This window comes from Manacus candei, unplaced genomic scaffold (assembly GCF_025592945.1).
Source record: "Manacus candei isolate 608988 ecotype Guabito, Panama unplaced genomic scaffold, ASM2559294v1 h1tg000014l, whole genome shotgun sequence".
Classification (NCBI taxonomy): Eukaryota; Metazoa; Chordata; class Aves; order Passeriformes; family Pipridae; genus Manacus; species Manacus candei.
In genome coordinates this window covers 34,366,455-34,389,398 of record NW_026138062.1, presented here as the reverse complement: position 1 = coordinate 34,389,398, position 22,944 = coordinate 34,366,455, and the positions used below count along the sequence as shown (strand labels likewise).

At 39.0% G+C, this 22,944-nt stretch overlaps 1 protein-coding gene across 3 annotated transcripts in view; it reads left to right on the top strand.

Annotated features, from left to right (window-relative positions):
- The window catches only part of WASF3 (WASP family member 3), a 70,701-nt gene extending 57,081 nt beyond the window's left edge, over positions 1 to 13,620 (top strand). For 2 of the 3 annotated variants that reach the window (XM_051779043.1, XM_051779041.1), the window contains 4 exons: positions 3,897 to 4,072; positions 6,736 to 6,999; positions 8,621 to 8,991; positions 9,691 to 13,620. In XM_051779043.1, coding sequence (XP_051635003.1) covers positions 3,897 to 4,072; positions 6,736 to 6,999; positions 8,621 to 8,991; positions 9,691 to 9,848 — 969 coding nt within the window. In that variant the 3' untranslated portion in view covers positions 9,849 to 13,620. Of the gene's footprint in view, positions 1 to 3,896; positions 4,073 to 5,895; positions 6,063 to 6,735; positions 7,000 to 8,620; positions 8,992 to 9,690 lie in introns of all 3 variants that reach the window. The other variant, XM_051779042.1, reaches the window with a different exon arrangement.
- The last annotated feature ends 9,324 nt before the right edge of the window (positions 13,621 to 22,944 follow it).

Here is a 22,944-nt window from a genome sequence, read left to right as displayed (position 1 = left end):
GTTTGATTTGATTAAATATATAACAAATCCGACAAAGAAGAAAGCAGCATAGATTTGAGTTTGCATGGATGGCATTTACTTCCTGATAGGCAGAAATCTCAGTTCTGGCTTTCCAGAAGCTGCTGTGCAAAGGAGCATTTCATCATCTGCACTCTGTAGAGAGCTAGAGGGTTTTGGTGAGATGTCTCACAGGCACACTTTGTTCCACAGGTCGCTGAATCAGCTGTCCTTTTTCTTTTGTTCTTGTTCTTATGATAGCAGTGACCAGCAATGAATCCAGAGGATTTATTAATAATCTGGTGGCTGAACTTGTATTTTGAATCTGTTAGGTGAGAATTCTTTACTCAATTCACGCTCCACAGAAGCACAAAATTTGAAAGTTGTTGAGAAACTGTGCAGGTGAAATAAATATATATTGTTTAGCAAATTACAAGCTAGACATCCAAATGCCATCCTACTCAGCTGACCAAATGTAGCCGGTTTTTAGCCTCAATTTTTCAGGTGCTCGGTGAAGTCTGAGAGTAGTCCTTGCACCCGAGAATCAGTTTTCCAGTATTATTTTGGTAATTTGCTTTGATTACTTGAGCTGTTGCAGCCAGAGGTTTGTGAAGAGTTTAATTTTCCTGCCTTCAAATATCATGTTATTGTTTCTGTACTCAGTTTAATTGAAAAAATCTAAGAGGCTTCCTCAGATTTGGCTCCTTCAGGTGAAATTTTTTCTCTGAAAAAAACTGTAATTTAAGTTCTTTAAGTTTAAAATATGTCTAGGCTGGTCTTTTATGTTTGGTAGGTCTGTGGCTAAGACTTCAATGTAGTTTTGACTTTTGTATGTATCAATAATGTTCTGAGTTGAATGACTGTATTAGGGGCCAGTTGTTTACTCTTGATTTACCAAAGGAAAGTTGTATTAATTTGCTTTTTATTGTTCCACATTTTTTTTCTGAGACTAATTAGCTATTTAAACAAGTAAAAACCTTTAAATTTTGAAGGCTTGTATTTCAGAAATTGTTCTTGGTTACTTGTGTTTTGATAGGATCTTATAAATTTGCGGTCAGGAAAATACTCTGTGCTTGTGCTTCCAGTTTTTTGAAAGTATTGCAAATACTTGCTGAAGGTGCTTTCTGTTACTAGCTCCAGTTCTTTATTAAGACGCTTGAAATATCACTTGCTAATTCTTGATGCAAATATCAAACTTTAAAATTAACTCAACAGTGTTTGAAGGCTCTAATATACTTGTGTTTGCTGAAATAATTTCCTGCCATCAGCTGAATGATGTACCTCTTTTCTGGCTTAACCTACAGCACCCACTTGTCTGCCACTGCTTCTATTTAAAGGAAATAACTCTTCTTAATATAACTTAACTTTCCTAATAAATATTTCTGACTGTAGTTATGTTGAAAGGCTTCAACTCCCCTAGAACTCTGTTGTCATTGCCCTGGGTACTAAAACTAGAGCTGTCCCCATTGTTTGTCACGGTAATGAAACTGCTACTGGAACAACTTAATACTACTGTTAGAGGTATATGTAGCTTTGTCAGCTGCTAGGAATAGGCCTGCCCTACTGTTTTGTAAGAAGTTAAAATGTTTGAGATGTATTTATATAATATTTAATCCAAAAATCAATACCAGTAGCGTTTAGTACTGCTTTAGAAAAAAAGTATTCCAACATATTTATTCATTTGCACACTTACAGATGCTGGTCTGGAACAACCTATCCAACTCAAATTTGATCCAATAAAAACAAACTAAGCTTTGTGTTTATTTTATGTTGTTTACACATGCATATATACTTACCTTTTCATAAAAAAACCCCAGTGATCTCTTTAAAACCAAACTTTTAAATAGGCAATTATGTGTAAGCAGTCATGCAAGCATTCCTGATGGTACAGTAATTGTGTCAAAATTGTCTTCTGAGTAGCATCATAGATTGGTCAAAAGGTGGATATATACTTTGCAAGAAATACGCAACTGTCACCCTTAGGTGAAGTTATTGTTCTGTAAGAAGAGAAAAACTAAGTGTTTTTGGTGAACCAAAAGACTTACTTGTACTTTCCTCTCAAATCTGGTGTGATTTAGTAAAAAATCTTAATAAATTTATCAGGATGAAACTCACAAATTAAAAAAAAAATTGCAGCAAATAATTGAAAAAGACAGGTGTAAACCCTTTAACAAATATATGTTCAACCACAGCAATAAGCAAAACTTTGTATATTTAAATTAAAGTATGAATGAATCTGTCTCCTTTCTGCTCCAAATCCTGTACTAGGAGAATTTGATGTGAAAAAGTGGTACTAAACGTAACCTGGATAAAATAAGTGTGTGATTCTAAAAAGTTTGTGGAGGAAAAAGATTTTAGGGGAATTAATTAAAAACCAAGATGATGATCTTTACTTAACATGAATCAGACCAAAAATCTGCCTACTGCAGGGGATGTTGTAACTTTTAGATGTTGAACTTTAAAAAGACTTTTCTCCATCATTATTAATGTTGGCAGGATCAGCAGGACCCTCATGCAGACATGCATGAATGAAGAAGAGATCCAAATCAAGGGCAATTAATCTATTTGATAGTTTTTTGTTACTTATGTAATGTTAAATACGTTATTTCAGAATTATTTCCTCAGTGCTGTTTGACAGTTGGAGTAAAACCTGTGTGCATCTGCGGTGTACTTTTTGTTGAGCTAGCTTTCTGACTATCACCCCTTACTTGGGAAGTGTCGATTCCACAATAAAGGCTTACATTTATTGTTTGGTCAATGTTTGACCAAACTCTTCTGTCAATACAATTGATTATGACTGCATTCTCAGGATAGCAATATAATTATTTCCTGAGAAACTATTTTTCTAGCAGCCAAAACCGTAATACCAACTTACTAATAGATAAAACATGTTTAAACTTTTTATGAATTAGTATTCTACGATGTGGGATCTAGAGCTGATTAAAAAAACATCTAGGGCCTTCATAAATACTGAAAAAAGGAGTAGCACATAAGCACCTTCTCAGTTTGGATTGAACAAACTTGTTCCTTTTTTTATTGAAGCACCAATTTGGTTTTTATATTCATATTGATTAGTCAGAAGTAAGTGAGGACAACATTTTGGAGGTCTCAAAGCATTGAGTCCCGATATTAGGAGATCTTATTATCAGTAAGATAAAGATGAATAAATAAGATAAATACTGACATTGGTTGAGCCTGATATAATGCTGAAAGATTTCAATAACTAAGCTGAGTGATCTGTCATGAAGCTATCATGCTGTAATATATTGCTGGCCTGAATAGCAGAGAGAATTAGTGTAATTCATTTTTATATAAGATAGTGGGAGACAATGATGAGGAAACACTAGGAAGAATTATGGTAGTTAATCAGATCTAAGAAGGGAGAGGAAGTTTAAACAAAGAAAAATCCTTTCACATAGACTACGGAATAGGAGAAGGTGTCCAGTTTCTCCATACTTCCCCAGGCCCTGGTGACTGTGACTGTAACAAAGAGCCAGAGTAACCCTTAGCATATTTAACATATTCTCAGAAGTCTGATATGCAGGAGGTGAAAATAAGAAGTGCTTCAGGATTTATAGAAATAAAAGACATGATGTCAGAAGAAGTTAAACTTTCTCGCTTTTAAAATCAGTCACATTTCTGTATTGGGAAACAAGTAGGTTGGTGTCGCTGTAGCACGTGCATCCTACAGAAGAAGGACAAATCAGCAGTCTTGCTACTAATGAGGTTCATAGCATAAGGAGATATTCTCATTTTCAGTGCAGGGAAATTTTACGAAGACTTGGCTTCGTCTGTAAATCTGGTCTTGTTTTCATGCAATCTAACTGCATTTTAACCAGCTTTTTTCCTTTCCTTTTTTTCTCTCTTTGCATGCTTTATTTCTTTTGTTTGAATATTAGGAGCAAAAACGTATAGATGGCACCACCCGTGAGGTGAAAAAGGTTAGAAAAGCCAGGAACAGACGCCAGGAGTGGAATATGATGGCATATGACAAAGAGCTTAGACCTGACAACAGGTTGTCTCAAAGTGTGTACCATGGAGCATCTTCCGAGGGATCACTGTCCCCAGATACTAGGTCTGTTTACAGCAAAGCTGTTTGTTATACCACAGTTGTATGTTCAGAAATACTGAGTGGAGTCAGGTGTTTGTACAGGATGGGAATAGTTAGACAAAACATACAATGCATGTTTTTAAAAGTTCTTTTCAAAATTATCTTAAAGCATAAATAACGTAACAAATTCTGTAATGATTTTTTTTCTTCCTCAGCTTCACAGGAGTGTTTTGCCAGCATAATGTTATGCACTGCAGTGAAAGAAGTGTTTGCCACATGCTTTATATTTGGTCTTGAGTAGCTGTAGTTAAAAAAGCATTTAAGTCTGCCTCTAGTAGATAATGTCAGTACCTCTTTCTTAGTGTCTAGTTTGTTTTGTGCACTGCTGATAGCTTAATAAATATTTTTTCTGGGATCTATTCAGTTCAGCATACTTTTGCCTCCAACAGAATGCTTTAATGGGAGAAGAGTTCAGCTTTATTGATGTTACATTAGTCTAAAGAGCAAGCTACAAAACCAGATGCAGTGTTACTGCTTGAAATACAGAAATCTCTGCTTAGAGACACCCAGCAGAATTCATCTTCATTGACTGAGATTCCCTTTGAGCTCAGTGGGAGGTACCTTTTCTAGGTGTGCATGGAAATCTGAGTTTTTTCACTAAAAAAACTCAGGACTCTCACCAGAGTATTTTCCCGCTTATTTTGTTTCCTCTGTCTGTTGTGATTAAGTGCTAACAGTAAAGTTAGGAAGAAATAGAGTCCACTGGAAAAAGCCTGTAACAATTTAATGTTTAAATTGTTGAATGTCTAGGTTGAGGAAGCAGCTACCACTACAAAAGTGTGGGCTGATACCTTTAGTCCACTGTCCAGTGGAGACTAATTAAAACAAAATCTGCTTAGGACTTGGCAGATATAGTGTTGTGGTCTTTGTGAAGAGTAATCAACTTGTAATTGAAATATGAAATTTAAAATAACATTGGTATTGCTGTTTTAATAATGGATTCAGAATCCCTCTCTGTCTAAAAGCCTTTGTCTTTTTTTTTTTTTTTTTACAGTTTCTAATGCAAAAACATTGTTGTCTCCTGTTAGTCTTAATGAAACATTGCAGACTGACAATACTTTCCATAGGTTGATCTAGTAAAAGATGTGAATTTTTTTCATCAGGAGTTCTGTTTCACACATTTTATATGTTTTTTTTTTAGCCTTAACACCTTGCTTCCAGGATTCCCAAGTTTAAATCAGGATCGTATTGAAGTGATTTGTTTTTTATTTTCCAGCAGTGTCAATATGTATTTGACTGTTTGCAAATATCTATAGTACTTGCCATGTGTAGGATATTTTTAAGCAGAAATTGTAGGATGCATCTCTATGTTGCATTTAGATGTTGTGGTATGACAGATATCTTGTACTTATATAAGCATTTCAGATTTTTTCAATTTATGGAGTTCTTTACATTTCAGTGAATCTAGTATCAGACATGGAATCCTGAAATCTGTTTTTTATGCATGAAGGGTTCATTTGGGGAATGGTAGTGAGGTGGAGAGAAGGTTTTCTGTTTTTTCATCTCGGAGTAGTCTTAAGCTATAAAAAACCCCATACATGTAGAAATAAGTACTGATGCCAGAGACATTCTTATGCTGACAGCAACTGCATGAGCAGTGTTGTGTAAGTAAGGTCCCGAAGAAGTGTATTTGGTTATTTTGTCGTTCTGTTTCTAAAACCAAACTGAAAAAAAATCTCTCGTGTCTTCTCATTTGCTAACTGTAAGACTTACACATTGAATGTTGACATCCAAATGTTTCCACTGTGGCCATTTACCATGTATTTGTTATACTTATTGTACTTTAGAGAGAGAAACACAAGCTGAATCCAAACAGAAACCAGCAAATTAATGTGAGAAAAGTAAGAACAAGAAAAGAAGAGTGGGAGAGAAGGAAAATGGGCATTGAGTTCATGAGTGACGCAAAGAAAATGGAACAGGCAGGAAGCATGAAAGAGGACAAAATGCCCAAAGGGTTTGTTATTTCATTTTACTCAAAGCCCTGGCTTTTTGTTGCTTACCTTGCTTCCAGTCTTATAGATAAGTGCATCAGTTTACTGTGCTCACTAAAAGCCAGGCTGCACCATTGTTCATTACTAAACCAACTATTTACAGTAATGGGACGAAGAGATCCTTTTGCTCCCTCTCTTGGGCTTATTTGACAGAACATCCTAGACTTTGTATCTTTATGAACTCTCTGCTCAACTAATATTTACATTTCCCAGTTTCTCTAAACCTTTCCAACAAAATTAATTGTGCAAACAAGAGAAAAAACATCTTCTAACTTTTGAAATTTGGGTTTCTCTGCACTGGTAAAATATATTTTTCTGCATAATTGCAAATGCTTGTAGTCTTGCTTTCCTTTTTCTGCTGCCATTGTTAACTTGAGGCAGGTCTGGTAAGTATAATCACTTCAAACAACAGACTGTCAGAATCATTGACAAAAACAATACGCTTCCTTCTGGCTACTAAAGTTCTTGTGCTTTCTATGGACTTAAAATGGAGTGGTGTTTGATAATCAGAGTCCTGTTCCAGCAAGAAAAATAATGCTGATTGCATTCCTTTTAGTTTTTTTTCTCAGTTATTTAGATAATGCCCTGTTACTCTCACATAATCTGTTTTTCTGCATCCATTTACTTTAATTTTAGGTCCCATGCATCTGATGTTACAGATTATTCTTATCCTGCTACTCCGAATCATTCCCTCCATCAGCAGATAGCAATGCCTTCATATGGAGCAGGAGATGGTCCACAGTACATGGCAGCATCCCAAAGCCATGAGCATGAATACAGACCACCTTCCACCACTGTACGACATGCTACTTTAAACAGACCTCAGCAACCACCCCCACCTCCACCCCAGCCTTCAGATGGCCAGCATAGCTCAGTACCTGTGGTACCAGCAGAATATGGGTAAATCTCCTGATTTATTCTAGTGGATTCTGGACAAAACTAGAGGGATGCATGTTTTGCATAACCATCATAATGTGTAACGTATCACACAAAAAGATCCCAAATACATTAGCTACCTCCTTGGGCAGGACAGAAAAAATCGGTATAATTTCTATGTGTGAACTGAATTTAAATGAAATAGTGAAAGCAAAAATAATGAACTGCGTATTGAATGTGGTGAAATCAATATGCTTGTAAAATATTAAGGGTTCCTAATACAGTATTAAAAAGGGGATAATTTTTCTTTAAAGTGGAAAATAGTTACAACATAATTTGATTAATACTTTAAACTTCAGGAAATGCATAGAAAAAGTATTGCTCACTGTGATTAATGTGGAGTCTGTTGCATCCCTGAAATGACTTTTTAAAGGAGCTTGGGCTAGAACAGGAAGGGCTCTCCTCAGACATAGTCGAATTCCCTACTGCTGCAGGACAAATGCCACTCCATAATTCAAGACAGGAATTTATCAAACTCCTGTGTAGGTATTTTGCCTGAATGCATTCTGAAGGAAGGCTTACTCCAGAGTACTGGCTCTCCAATAGCAAGAAAACATCTGTTTTCTAACCAGTCTGTGTCTCTTCTTTAGTGTAATTACCTTAAACTTTCAAGCTGTAACCCCAAGGAAGTTGTAGTCATTCTTGCCTTTGTCGTTCTAAACTGGGCAAGCCAAGGATGGTCAGCCTTGCTTGATGCATCCTGGGATAGCATTTGCCTGATTCATGACAGTATCATGTTGCAGATGACTCAGTTATGAGTGACTGCTTCAACCTGCCCTTTCTCTGTTATTTCCAGTGTATAACACATTATTGTGCTTAGTCCTCAGGTCCATGACCGTTGTCAGAGTATTGTCAGCAATTGTCATGAACATTGACATGTCACTGAATGTCATCAGTCACTTTCCTTCCACTCCTGTCTCCTATATCTAGTTCTTTGCCTACTTCATAGCTCTTATAGCCGCATTTTTTTTTCTGCTTAAGATTACTTTTCATGACATGTTAACAAGAAAAGTAGCTCTTCCCTGTACCTCCTGTTTAAAGTATCAATCAATTGTATCAATTTAATTAAATGGTATTTAAATTGATAAACCTGACTGAAGAAGCACATGAGACACATGATATACCTTTGGGTAAATCTTTCCATTCATATTTTCCATAGCTCTCTATGTCTGAGTTCTTTATTATCTCTTAATATTTGTATAACATTTGGTCTTCTATTGGATTGATACATGTAGTTTGCAGTTTTCTTGGTCCCTTCATCATAGACCTTGTACTTAATAGTCCCACAAAGTAGCTGTTTAGTAACAAACACTTTATACTGAACTAGGCAGGAGAATAAAGATAAAAAACTCCCTTTGTAGAATGCTGAAAGGATGCTGTCTTTAAAGACATCTGTCTTAAATCTTAATATATTACCAGTACTTGACAGTTCATATGTTTATAATCACTTGCATATTTAATTCACCAGTTTAAATTCTTTTTGATTTTTGTTTTGGCTGAGGTTGGATGAGAGCAGGTTAAGAGGTGATGATTCTCCAAGTCCTAACTTTCAATGCATTAAATGTTTTTGTTCTGTTTTATATAGGATGCTTCCAGCTCAGATGGTGGATTATTACAACCCTACAGGTCCTCCCCCTCCTCCTCCTCCCCCTATGATTCCTTCAGCACAAACTGCATTTGTTAGTCCCCTTCAGCTTCCTGTGCCACCTTCCCACTCCGGACTGGTGACTGGCTCTACATATGCAGCTGCTCATCCTCCTCCTTCTAGTGGGCTTGTTGTCACTGCTCCTCCTCCTCCTGGCCCACCTCCTCCCCCTCCAGGCCCTCCTGCTGCAGGTGCATCCCTCTCTTCCTCCCCAATGCACGTTCCTCCGGCGTCGGAGGCAAAGCGCCATGAACCCGCCCAGGCACCGATCAGCGATGCACGGAGCGATCTCCTTGCTGCCATTAGAATGGGTAAGTGGACACTCAGCTCTAGGTATTACTTTTTTCCAACGAAAGCGCTGTGTTTTCCATGGATAGGAGTTCATGGCTTCTTCTGCCAGCTGAGCAGAGTGTCATGAGCCACAGGTACCACACACCTGTTCTGACATTTGTCAACCATGACTTTGAATCTTCTTCTAATGCCTGAAGATGTTCAGCTTTGTCAAGCATGCTCTACTGTTTGTGTGGATGTAAAAAAAACAGCACTTGTGTTCCTTATGTAAAGTGCCAGTAGATGTACCTGACTTTTGCTTCTGTTTAGAAGAACTGAGTTACCCAACACCAGGCTTCAGCCCACTGATTTTTAACCAGTGATTCTTCCTGACTTTGCTTAACAATATGGAGCTGTAGGTCTAATGGTATTTCCACATACAATGATGAAAACTTTCATCTTCAGATCAAAAGGATCTGTATAGTCTTGAATATTTATCCTTAACATATTTATGGCAGTTTTAGAAGTCCAGAAGCATTCAGTCTCTGAGAATGGATTCCGATCTCTCTCTTTTCTCTTGGAATTCCTGCTCAGGGAGTCTCTCCTTAATCAACTGTTTCTGTTTTTTCCCCTCCTTCTTCCAGAGTGTATTGTTATAATACAACAAACTCACCAATAACGATATGAAACCTAAAATCTCTTGCATTGGAAACTTTGTCTTAGAGTAATTGTCTCTACAGGAATTCAACTGAAGAAGGTGCAGGAGCAACGTGAGCAAGAAGCCAAGCGCGAGCCTGTTGGCAATGACGTGGCGACCATCCTCTCGAGGCGCATTGCGGTGGAATACAGCGATTCCGATGATGATTCAGAGTTTGATGAGAACGACTGGTCAGACTGAATATGGTCCAAGCCCAGTGGCAACTACGTTAAATACTTGGCTTCAGTGGTTGCTCTCTTAGCAAGATGTAAAGCAGGATGTTGACATGTATTAAGGCTAGTGATGGAAGTGCTAAAATTGAATTGGTATTATTCAGAATGCTGTAGCTTAGCAACTCTGGTAATAATGATGTGATTATGCTTATGCAGATCAGAAACTTGTCTTACTTTCAGTATTTACTGCATAATACTTAAGTGCCACTAAATGTAGCAACTCATGTGCTGCGTGCAAAATATGCTGCAGTTGTTGCACTGTTACAGAACCAGCATTTTATTTTACTTTCCTGATCTTGAAGGGATAAAATATATTTTTTTGACTTTACATCTTATTCTTTTAATTATGTAAGAAACTTAGGTACTTGTGAATTGGTCTGGTTGTTAGTCTTTGAGGGCAGTTAACTATATGACTGAGTGAAGTGTTAGGTTCCATAAATGTGACTTTTAGCTTTTTTATTAGGTACTAATTATGCCCACCTTAGTCTATTTTTAACCACTTCTGGGCTTAAGTTTTTATGCATAAAGAATTGATTTTATATTATCTTCCTTTTTGTCTTAAACATGTAGCAGATGATGAAATGTATACTTGTAAAAATGAATCCACATGGTCCAAGAAGAACATTTGGCGAGCAGACTGGATATGTCTGTAACAGCACCAGCTTTAGGTTGCTGGCTGCTTGTTGAGAAGAGTGTTGGGGAGGGGTATCTCTGCTTGGTAGCAGATGCATGTCCGTGTTACAAATAAAAGTTAAAATACTTGTAGAGCTTTTTCAGTTTTATGGTAGAGATGACGTGGATGCAGGATAGACCTGATTGGAACAACATGGTTATTGGAGTGTAGAAATGCTACTGTTCTTACGAAGATTGGAACAGTCTGGATCTAGCAATCAGATACATTTCACAAGTATTAAACTTGGTCTTTATGCCTGTAGGTATAAATGTGTGTAAATAAGTTCTGTTGTTGTTGATTTGTACATGTGTAGTCATGTAGCACATTTACTCAGAACTCTTACGTTGAATGTATTTCTTAGTACATCCCATGGATAAAACATTGACAGTTAAAGCAGTTTTAATGGCTTTTGGGGTACTATGCCACATACATACACTTTTTTTGCTCCTTCCCTAGGGATAGTTGCTGCCATAAAGTCTGCTTTGGCTGTCTTTGTTTTCTTTAAAAATAATTCCTTTTTTTTTTTTCCCCACAGTACAGTATTAAAATTTTTTTTGTTTGTTTTGTTTTTGCTCTCTTCTGGACAGAGAATCAGGCTGCTGCTTTGCCTAATGAGGCTTTCAAAAAATTATTCATAGCAGGGGAATAGCTCTTTCCTTACCAGATTACAGTTTTAATCTTTGTAACGGAAGTCTGTGTAATTCCAGGTTTAAAATTTGGTAAAGCTCCTTTGTTCTGTGAGGCCCTATCTGTTCTTAAAAAAAAAGTATGTAAAATAAAGAGAAATGGAAGGTGATTATCTAACCTGTGTTTACACCATTAACAGTTTTAGTCCTGAGAATGTAACAGTCTAACACAATGTTTGCATGCAAACTGTTGGCTACTGCATTGCTGTTTAATCTATGTGTGACTTTACAATCCGTGGCAGCTGCCTTTATGGTAGGGGGTTAAGATGCTGCCTCAGTTTGGTGTTTAAATTTATCACTAAGTACAACCAATCTCTGCATAGTGGTGAGCAACCACAGCTCTTGGTAGTCAGGGGCAGCTGAGGGTATTCATCTCCATCCCAGTTTGAGCTGGTTTTGTCTTTGCCTTAAAATGCCGAGCTAAATTCTGCTTTATTTTGTGTCCTGGAGTCTGAACCTGTGTGTCCACCAGAGAGGGCAAAATTTAGGTAATAGCCTGATGGTGGTTTTCATCACTGTATGAGAGATGGCTTGTCCTTACCATAGTGGTGTGCTTGCAAAATAATTCTTTGGATGGGTAGTGCAACTGGGACCTCAGTGTTACATCACTATGTAGGTTGTGACAGTACTCTCTATTCTTTTGATACATGCTGAAATGAAACATCTCAGCAGAAAATTCTTACCAATCTCCTGAAATTTGATACAACAGAAGATATATTTTATGAGCACAAAAGTTGAGTGTGTCTGAAATTTTGTAATTTGTGCTTATTTTAAATAATAAGCATTTAACAAGCAATCAGTTGTGACCAGTTAAGATAGTGTAGATTTTTCAGTCATAGTAGCCAACCTGTTTTTCTGAACCTGCAATGTTGTCATTTCCCTTTTGGTATTTTATGAACAAAACGTGAATTGAATTTAGTGATGTAAACATGATTCTAGGCTGTTTTTATCAGTTTTATCATACTTCGGGTTGTGGATAAGTAACAAATATTAATAAAATCTCACTTTTGAGCCTGTCTTTCCTTAGATTAGTAAGAGTTTGCTGTTAACTTATTGATAAGTAACAGAAATGAAAATGTAAGGCTTCCAAATGCTGTCTGTGATCCCAGGGAACCATGATGTTCCTGGGATGAAGGCTGGAGTCCACAAAACCAGGTTCCCTTGATGTTCTGCTGCTTCTTCAAACATGCGTACGTTTTGCTTTTGCAACCTTGATTCAAGCTCCAAGTTCAAGTTCTTGGTTGGTCTAAATAGGCATTAATTTCCCTACAGGTAGCTTTAGGGGTTTTTTTTCAGTGAAATGCATTAAACATCAGCTTTGCTTCCTGAAAGAACAAGGCAGAAAATGTAAGTTTTATTAGCAAGTCTCTTTCCCCACTTTCCCAGTAAGAAGGGTCTTTGTAGGTTAATGATGCCAAGCACAATACTGTAAAATGCAAACCCATGTCTGCCTACTAGAAAAAATATTTTTAATTTAATCTTTTAATTGTAATCGGATTAAAGCCAGAAGAGGCTTTTCATCCTCCTGGAAAGAACTTATATAAACCAATTGTGTAATACAGTAGCCTAATTGTAAATGAAGCAGATTTGTTTATGCATCTTAGGCTCAGTTGTTTCCTGGGAAAATAAATTAATCTTTACTCCATTCAACCAAAACCTCCTGACCCTCTGGCATCAGTTCTTCTCTCCAATTTTCCATTTTATGATTTGAACTTAATTCAAGTAACTTAGAGCGAAGACACTGATTCTATGTAGAAACTGAATATACAAGCTTGCTATTTTTTTGTTTCAAAGGTCCTCTTGGTGTAAAGGATTTCTGACTGCTCATTGATCAATTGGAGTTAGGACTGATGGTCACTCAGTGTGCTGCTTCTACAGCTCTTGTGGTTGCGTTTGAACATTAAACAATTTACATGGGACTGAACTGAACTGGATTTTTAGGTATTTGAGATTTCTTTTTACCGAGATTAATTGAATAGAGGAGGAAAAAAAAATCTTTATTGTAAGAGGGATGCGTGTTGTTGAGAACAAGCTCCAAACTGAGCTCACTTGCAATACGCAGATGGAGTTGAGAGGAAGGGAAATGATTCCTTGGAAAATTGGTTCTTGATGTATTTTTCAGGTATGTTCTCTCTCATGCTGGGCGCTGTTTTAATAATGAAGAGATGTTCTCTTCCCCTTGAAAAAAGACACCTAAGGGTACAGCAAATATGTAATTTCTAAAATTGTTTAAAATCTCACTATAAACTAAACTGAGTATAAACCTGATAATAATGAAGACTTCATTAGAATCTTATGTCTGGAAGCTGAAGTTGCACAAATTAAATTCTGAGCTGAGGTATTAGTTCCTAGCACAGGAGTAAAATAAATATTAGACCAGCTTATCCAGAGATGGTTTTGATAGTGAATTTTTTTTTTTGGTGACATGACATGTTTTTTTTCTTCTGAAAAACCAAATAAACAGAAATTCAGCCTGATGTATTCTGCTTTGGGAAAAGGTTTTTGCCCTGTGGGAGCCTGAATTTTTAATTCTGAGTCTGAGGCATTCCTGACAAGAATGAGTACATATATACATGGACACACTCACACACAGAAGTGCAAGGATTTTCAGCATGTTGAGGCAGATCTGCATTCAGGTACTCTAAGCATTGTCAGTGATATACAGGGAATTAAAATAAATTAGGATCCCTCCTAGAATCCCTCAGGCCCTTGTGTCAGTCACAGAATAGTCAGGAGAGACTTGAGCTTGTCACTCAACACCCTTCCCAGTTCCCTTGTACTTCAAAGGACATGGGGGTACTCCAGACTGTGGGTTCCCCATTGACCATCATCTTTCATTAAAGAGATGAAGAGAAAAAAAACAAGTAGACTGAAAAAAATGTCCTTTAGGTACAAAACTGGAAGAAGAAATTTCATATTTTGCTTTCTCTACTAACATTAGAGGCAAAGAATGTTTTTTCATGTGCTGTCAAGTATCTGTAGGTTTCTCTGGAGAAACATGTTCTCATCTGTGGGTAGCATAGATGTGCACTTTGAATGGAAAGCAGTCTCAGGTTTGGGCTAGGCTTTTCAGCTACATAAGAAAACAACTAGCCCCTAAGATTCTTAGCTAAATATAGTAGTCTCTTTGAGATTAATTCTTACTGCTGCAGATAAATAGAGAACTTCTTATCTGATTAGCCAGAGCAGGGAGGAGTACCATGCCTTCCTCTTGGCAAGGGCTCACATGCAGACTGATTTGGAGATTAGGGCTGACGGCAACTGTTTTGAGATATCTCAGCAGCTTGTCCTAAATGTGTTGCCTTTCCAAGTCATTTGACATTTTCAATTGCGTCCTGTTGTACCACGTGAATACTGTCTGCCCTGTTCAGCAGTCACTTCTGTTGCCAGTGAAGTGTAGGTTAGAGGAAAGGAGGCCTGAAAATCTGACCGAGTTACCCTAGTGCCAGTTAATACTGAGCAGTCTGTCCCCTTTGTCTTTGACAGCAACTCTAAATGCGAGTCCTACCAGCTACACCAAGGGGCATGGCAGAACTCATCTGTTTTCTGTGCTCTTGAAAATCAGGTTCTCTCGATAGCTGCTAGTGCTGATGAATTCCTTAGTTAGTTTTCTGAGTCATCCTACTATTAATATTTTATTTATTTTATTATTAATTTCCTAGTCCCCAGTTACCTTTCTCTGACTTGCTGAATGGCCTGTGCCTACTGCTTGTCACCCTTCACAAACTGGATGCAGTCACCAGCGACTGTAGAAGTGCCCTTGCTCTCCTGAACTCCTTAGCCCAGTCCTGGCTTTCACCTGAAACCTGTTCCTCTCTGGAGGGACAAGGTTGCATCCTTCTCTCTTGACTCTTATGCTCCTGGTTTTCAATAGATAGTTTGTATGTTGCCAGCCAAGCATCTTCCCATTCCCTCCTTCATCAGGATTTATGGTTTGGTTGGTTGGCCAGCCGTGGTTTCTTTCCCTTGGACAGATTCTTGTTCTGTGACTGAAGTGGTAATGGTGTTAAAAGGGGTGCTGCTTCAGGACACAGGGCTTTAATCCTCCACTGGGGAGGATGATGGTTGTACCAGGATTTTTTTATCATAAGGCTTATCTTAGTGATGAACTCTGAATCTTCCTGAAGTTACTGGTCATTCCAACCGTGTGAGGCCTCACCTTAACTTTGCTTGGTTCACTCTTCTGGATTTATTTGTATTTGTTTTCTTCTGTCTGGGCGTCCTTCCAAATTTAGCATGCTTCCTAAAACTCTTCTTAGGGTGCCTTAACACAACTGGCTAAAGTGCTTCTGATTGCCATTATGTTGTAAACATTATTTCTGTCTTTGAGGAAGAAGGACTCATGTGTTTCATATTCTCAGAATGATAATCAAAGTAACACTTTCTAGGCTGACTGTGAAAGTTTCCCCATAAATTTATTTCTACCTGATTTCTATTTATGGCATATTTTGCTCTAACAAAGGCTTAGAAGTTTTGCTTACAAGCAGTTTGGTGGAGTTTTTGGATTGCTGTGAAGAACCTTTGTCTAAGTTCATCAAAATATTTAATCTGACTGTGATAAGAAAATGTTAAGGTGTGTATTGTGTGCAGGGCCAGTTGCAGTGTGTATATCAAAACAACTGGTGTTCCTCAACAGTTCTTTGGGGCATTAGGGGTTTACTTTAAAATACACAGATCCTGTTGGCTCATTGCTTCTCTCAGTAACCACTCACAGATTTGCTGTAACTGATGCAAACCACTATTGTTACATTTCACAAGTGTTTTAAGAAAGATAAGCAAGATTGCTGCCTTGTACCCAAATGACTGCCACCAGACAAATGCTTATCTGAAAAAAGTATCCTATTTTTGATCATCCTCTGCACTCTCTTCAAAACCCTCAGTGACTATCAAGTCAACCCTTGCTTTTTAAATTTTTTAAGAACCATCTTCATTCTTTAAGTTGACATGGTCTGCCTAGGAAACTGAATTTAGATATACCACATTTTAAGTAAAGGATGCTCCATTCCTCTCCTGTGGTGCCCCTCCTGACCTATATTCCTTGCTATGTTTCTAGAACTTATATGAATTATTTATATGGCTTGATAGATTGACTTCCTACTTTGCTGAAAGAGATAAGAAATCCTTACTTTAGGGATTTTCAAACCTAAAATATACCAAATAGTGAGGCAGCTGCCAACAGTTAGAATTATTTGATATAGGAGATGTGGGAGTTGTCTAGCTATAACATGGCTTCTTACTTACTGCATTAGCAGAATAAAAGCATTTAAGTATGGATGCCTCACTTAAATGGGGAAAATAACACCACAGGTCTGTGGCATTCTTTTGTCTCCTAAATGGGAGATAGGAAAATAAAGATTTTTAGAACAGAGATGAGGAAGAAGAGAAAGGTCAAGACACTTTCTGTTCTAAACAATAGGAGAAAATGTTTCGGTGAATAATTGATGATACTTCTCTTTGTTTTATCTCCATACAGAAGCCTCCAAATGGTGAGGCTAAGCTTTAGCCTTCTCCCTGAAGATCACCGTCCCTATTTTATTCTCCTCATCTTATCAGCTGCAGTATGCCATGACCTTTCTCTTCCATTCAGCCATCTGCCTGCTTCAGCCTTTATTTCCTTCATCAGATGAGACATGAGGGTACAAATGACACTGGTGGCACTCTTGGCCTCAATACCTGATAAATAGACTTAAGCTGACATTTTAAATAGTAAACAGGTCTTTTTTAAAATTCGTGAATGTAAGAATTACTAAAGGAGTCTGGTGAACTGGTAATGTTTTCTGCTCAGAAGGCAAACCATGAAATACTCAGGGTGGTAGGATATATAAGGAATATGTGGGTAAGGCACACTTCTAAAGTGCAGCTCTATTTTAAGGCTTCCAGATGTGAGCTTTGCACAATTGCTGTAATTACCAGCCTGCTGCAGGTATGGCTTCTCTCTGGGTTTTGGGCAGCAACCATTTATTCTCACCCAACTGTCTGAATGCTAACAGGGGTATCAGTGCTGTAGAAAGGATGTAGAAAAGTTTGTTGACTATGATAAGAAATATGTGTGAAATGAGATGGAGAGGTAGTGGGATAGAAAGAGCAAAATTTCCCTCTGAGAACATCAGTGGTCTTAGCAGGACAGAATTGAAGATACAGGAGGCACCACTAATTTCCTAGCACAGAAGTTAAAGGAAATATAGTAGGACTTAAAAGTTCCAGGTCTTGAGATACATGACATGGGAACTGTCTCATCTCATCAGTTTTAATGCCTCATTTTTTTCCATTTGAGGCTCAAACTAGGGGCATACAGGCAAGTAGAGTCTCTGGTAGCGTTACCTTCCTTTCACTGGAACTACCTTGAGATTCATGGATGATGAGGTATCTACTGTAAATAGGCAAAACTGCAGCATAAACATCCATGACATCAGCTAGCTGGTCAGACCGTGCCTGTGCTACTCAGATGTGGGACTCAAAGGGAGTGAGTCTGGAGAGCAGGGCACAGTGGGTGCTGGTAAGCACTAGTGGGGCTTCAGGAATTCTGCTTCATGCAAACTAAATGCTGCTGCAGTGAGAACAGGTCTCCTGCCGAGCTGCACTTGGGAGGAACCAAATTCCTGTGCTACTCCATGATGGGAGTTACAGTGTGGTGAGAGGGAGTGAGCAGATTTGCTTCCAAAGAAGAGACTGGCTGATATCCACTGATAGAGATGCCAGTGCCTGAGCAATGTCTATGCTCTATGCATGACTGCCAGACAACCCTGTTCTCATGGCTGTTTATCCTTCCTTGCCACACTTGCTCGCTCTTGGCCGCTCCTGTTGTCATCCTTCAGCATCATATGTTGCTCAGCTTGGGAGATGCAAACACCCATATCTTTGTGCTGAATGTCTGGTAAAGTGTTGGTAATAGCTGAGGAAGGCTTGCTAATGAGGGGGTGTTTCTGAAAGCAGCGTGGTGCAGCACCTCTCCTACGCAGCCTGTGCAGCAGCCTAAACAGCCGCGTTCACTGGAGCTCATCCCTGCAAATGAGCCAAGTAGAATTAACTAGATAATAAAAATCTATTGGCTGGTAATGAAACTTTAGTATTTGATTTAAATACAAGGCCAGATAATGCAGAAAGCACGAAAATGTTTCAAGGTGCTCAGTCATCACTTAGGAAGCTCCTGCCCCGTGAGATGCTCCCGGGAGGGGAGCTTGACACGCCTCCTGCAATGCTGCAGTGGTGGCAGGAGAGCTGCAGGAGGGCAGCAGCAGCTTTTAGATTGAGCCTTCTTTTAGTATCTGGGAAAACACTACATTTGAGGTTCCTGCAATTCTTTGTGTCACTCTGACTGGGACAGGACATGCAAGGAACGGGCTTCCTTTGGCAGTGATGGACCCACATTAGGCTTCTGTCTTCATCATGTACCTGAAGGCCTAAAATCCTGTAACAGGAAAATGCAGTGCTGCTCTAAGATTTCCATCACCTGCAAACCCACCAGGTAAGAGGGACAGTCTTTCTGTAGAGAGACACTGACCTCCAGTGGACAAATGGGGCAGTCATAAGAACTTGTTCTAATTAAAATATAAGTGTATGAGGACAGAGAGGGGCGATGAAGAAGTTCAAGTTAATGGAGAAAGAGATGCATTCCTCTTTGAGTAGCTGAGTGGTGCTGTGGTAAAAGTGGGTGTACAGCAAAATCTTAGTGCATATGCAACTGTGCTGACTACTGGAGGTTCAGAGTCTTGGGGTCCTTGACCAAATTGGAACAAGGTGCTCTGAAATGTAAAACTGCCGTGAAGCTAAAACCACTGGAGCAACAAGGTATGACAGCCAAGGTGCACCTTGGCTGAGCTCCCACCTGTAAATGTCCTCACAAGTCTGAGCCTGCTGTGGTTGTGAGGTGATGCGACTTTGCACAAATGAAGAGAAGGCCTACAAGGAAGTTGGTAGATGGGGGTGAATTGCAGCAGCTTCTTATTGGATGTTTTAAATTTTTCATTCACAGAATCACAGAGGGGTTGAGATGGGAAGGAACCTCTGGAGGCCATCCGATCCAGCCCCCCTGCTCAAGCAGGATGACCTGTATCTGGTTGCCCAGGACTATGTCCAGATGACTTTTGAGTATCTCTGAGGAGTGAGACTCCACAGACTCTCTGGGCAACCTGTGCCAGTGTCCAGTCAGACTCACAGTGAGTGTTTCCTGATGTTCAGAGGGAACCTCCTGTCTGTCAGTTTGTGTCCATTGCCTTCAGTTGTGAGCTCGAGCTTTAGGGATGCTGAGCATCAGTGCTTATCAACTGTGTTGCTTTAAATGCAATGCTTGAGTTAGAAATCTTGTGAGTCCCTCTTTATACAGCAAAGACAATGTATGGCTGGCAATGGATGTGCTGTTCAGCTTCTGAGTGTCATGGTAATAAAAATCACTAAATAAAAAAAGAAGTTAGTTGCACAGCAGGTTACATCATCGGACTTTGATGGCTGTAGCTGAGCCTAAGATGAAACTAGAAAACCTTGGTTATTCTTCTCCAGTCTTACTTGTGTGATGTACTTTGAATTTAGCCACTGGTGAGAGGTTTTCTAATGCTTATCAGCAGCCTAATGAGAAATAATCTGAGAACCTTGTTGGCGTTGATAAGGCTAATTTTTAAGGACGAGAGAGTTTTGTGGCTGCCCTTTACAAAAGGACTGGAGGATCAGAGTGAGGTTTTGGCAGACATAAGTTTTCCCGCATTCTTTTGTGAACAAGCACATGTTTGGATGAGGAGATAATGTGCAATTCATCCCCTAGCTAGGAAGGGAAGTACATTTGGCAACAAGAGCTAATGCTGTTTCCTTAGACTCCAGTGCCCCTCTGTGTGGTGGAAATGAGCCCTAGTTAGCAGATATGCTTTCCTCTGCTCTTTCATAGGATCATAGGTTAAATCAGGCAGGAGGGGGCCTCAGGAGTTCTCTGGTCCAATGTCTTTCTTGCAGTAGGGTTAGACCAAGCTGCTCAAGGCTTGATGTAGCCCCTGATGCCTCCCATATCTGATGCCTCCCAGGATGTTTGGTTTTTTTCCCCCAGTGTGTGACAAGGACCTTCCTGATGGTAAGCTTTCCCTTCCCAAAGTCCAGTGACTGAGATGTGGGTCCCACCACTGTCTTCATTGCTCTGAAGAGGAGGAAGTAAATGCTTCCTGGTCACTAAGGGAAGTGCATAGAGGAAACACCCTCACTGTGGTATGGGGGGAGCTGTTGGCAGCGCCAGCATTCCCTAGTCCCCAGATATATGTTAGGGGAGAAGCCAGCTAGGGTGCTATGTGGAAGACCTTAGCATGTTTATGCTGCTGCTTTGCTTTCTCTTTTCTGGCACTTCTCCAAATATTTGAAGGATTTAAATAGTTGGTAGAGGGAAAACATTGCTCTCTTGCCCTGTCCTCCTCAGGTGAAAAGAAAGGGGGTAATCATTCCTGTGGGATGATGACAGTGAGTGATGCTTTTTGCAGCACTGCTGTGTATACCACTCCTTCTCTCATAATACATCCCAAAATTTCCTTATGATGTTTGAAGAATGTCTATAGATGTGGGCGTTAACGGGCAAAGGCCTAACCAGATTTTGTTAGGTGTGTTACTGCCTGGAACTTGCAGATAAGTTGCTGGAATGACAAGACTTGAATGACAACTAATTTATATTGTGAAATATATTACAGAATCTTTAATTTACATAGAGATCAAGCCTGCTTATAGGGAGTGGAAATCAACAGTGGCTTTTATATCATCCTCTGGGTAAAATATTAAGTCTGAAATTCCATAATATCTAAACTGCATCAAGAGATTACAATCCAATAGTACTAATAGCATAAGAAGGATCATGTTATCCTTTATTAATAAACTTGATATAACTGCAGTTTCCAGATGGGTTTTTCATTCTTTCAGAACAAGAAATGTGTTGCAGGCATTGTCAGTTTATTAGTGTTTGTGGTTATAGCCAGAAGCTTGCAACTGCACACGGTCTATAAACATAGAAAGAAAAAATGGTCCCAGCAGTCTAACCTGAATCTGAGGGGTAGTTGGTGGGCAGCTACATTATCTGAACAGGAGCCTGGGCTTTTTCCTGATTCAAAGCCCACCCCTGAGCAGAGAGATTTGCCATGGACCAAACTGTACTCAATTTAATGCTGTAATGATATCAAGCAGGGAGTGGATTCAGTTCAAACCCAGCCATCTCAGCAAAGACCCTGTAACCAGTGTGTTCCCACAGCATATGGTGTGATTCCCAGTCCAGCTTGCTTCTGGTCTGCATCTGCCCATAGCAAAACCACAGCATCCGTCTCTGCTGTGTCTTGGAAAGGCATTTCCACCACTTGATTTTTTTTTTTCATTGTTCTTTCCTTTGATCTGACTGGAGCCATATAACAGTCTGTTTCAGCTGTTCTGTTCTTCAGATTCTATTTTTCTGCAATTTGCTTTGATTCTGAACAGAGGGGACAGGTGACAATGAAAGAAAACCTTTCAATCAGAAACAACCAGAAACCCTTCAATCAGAACACTGTTTCTTTCCAAAGCCATGTCACAATTAAAATTGACTGAATGCCCATGGCTGGTACATAAAATCTTCTGCTGTGCAGTTTATCGTAATTCACAGTAGCAGTGAACGTGATGTGCCAGAGTATTGATGCTCCCTGGCTGTTTCTCTGTAGCTTCTTAAAGTTGTGGTGCTATTTCTTTTCCAACTCCCCACCCCACCAGGCTCTCTCTTCTTCTGTATGATGAATACAGCCACTGGTCCACGATTAACTTCATTCAGATTCTTTACATCACCTCTTCTCCTCTGGTTTTAAATCAGCTTTGCACAACCAAGTTAAGTCTGTCTTAAATCTGCTGTGCTTACAAAGATGCAAAAAGAGCCAGCAGGTGCAAGAGGACTGAAGTAGGGGGAGGAGGATGATAAAATCATGGGACTGGGAGGAGAATAGGTGGCTTTTCAGGTGGGCTGTTTTAATAGCTTAAAAAATTAGCTTTTTCAGAGAACACATAGTGGCTTTCAAGTAAATTACTCAAAACTGACTTCTTTAGACTAAGGTTTTCTCAGAATTTCTTAGGGAATAGAAACTAAAGTGTTGAAACAGTTTGGTTAATAATCTGTAATGCAGCTGCTTTTGTGTGTACAGCAAAACCATGTACAGACAGGCTATTTTTTCTGTAAAACTGCATCTCTACTGCAGCATTTAAAGCCTGTATCTACTATGCATTCCTTATTTCCTGCTGTCATGGGGAATTAATTTTATTTTTTTGGTTGTGGCCTATTTAGGCAAATAAAATATGGAAGAAAGCTTTAGATACTGCAAATTCCTTTAAATATATTGATTTTTTTATAGAAAAGAGAATAGATCCTGAAACATTTTTTTTTAAGACACAGCTCATTTGGTTATTTTAATGAATTATTTCTTTCAAGGTAATTAACTTCCTTTACAGTTAATTCTATTGAAATGCCTAGAGTTTTTGAGTGGTACAATTATAATATCTTTCTATCTCTGTAGATGTCTAACCAAAACAAAAAACCAGGGCTGTTATTTTGATTTGTGTTTTCATTTCAGCTCTGCCAGATGACTGCAGTTTCTTTAAGTGAACTAGACTCAAAAAGCCTCGTGTGAGCAGGTGGCAAGAAATACAGCAGACTGGCTTCTTTTCATCATTCTGTTCCTAGATTGCCTCCTCAGCAATGAATCTTTTTTAGGATTTGATGTGTACATGCTTTG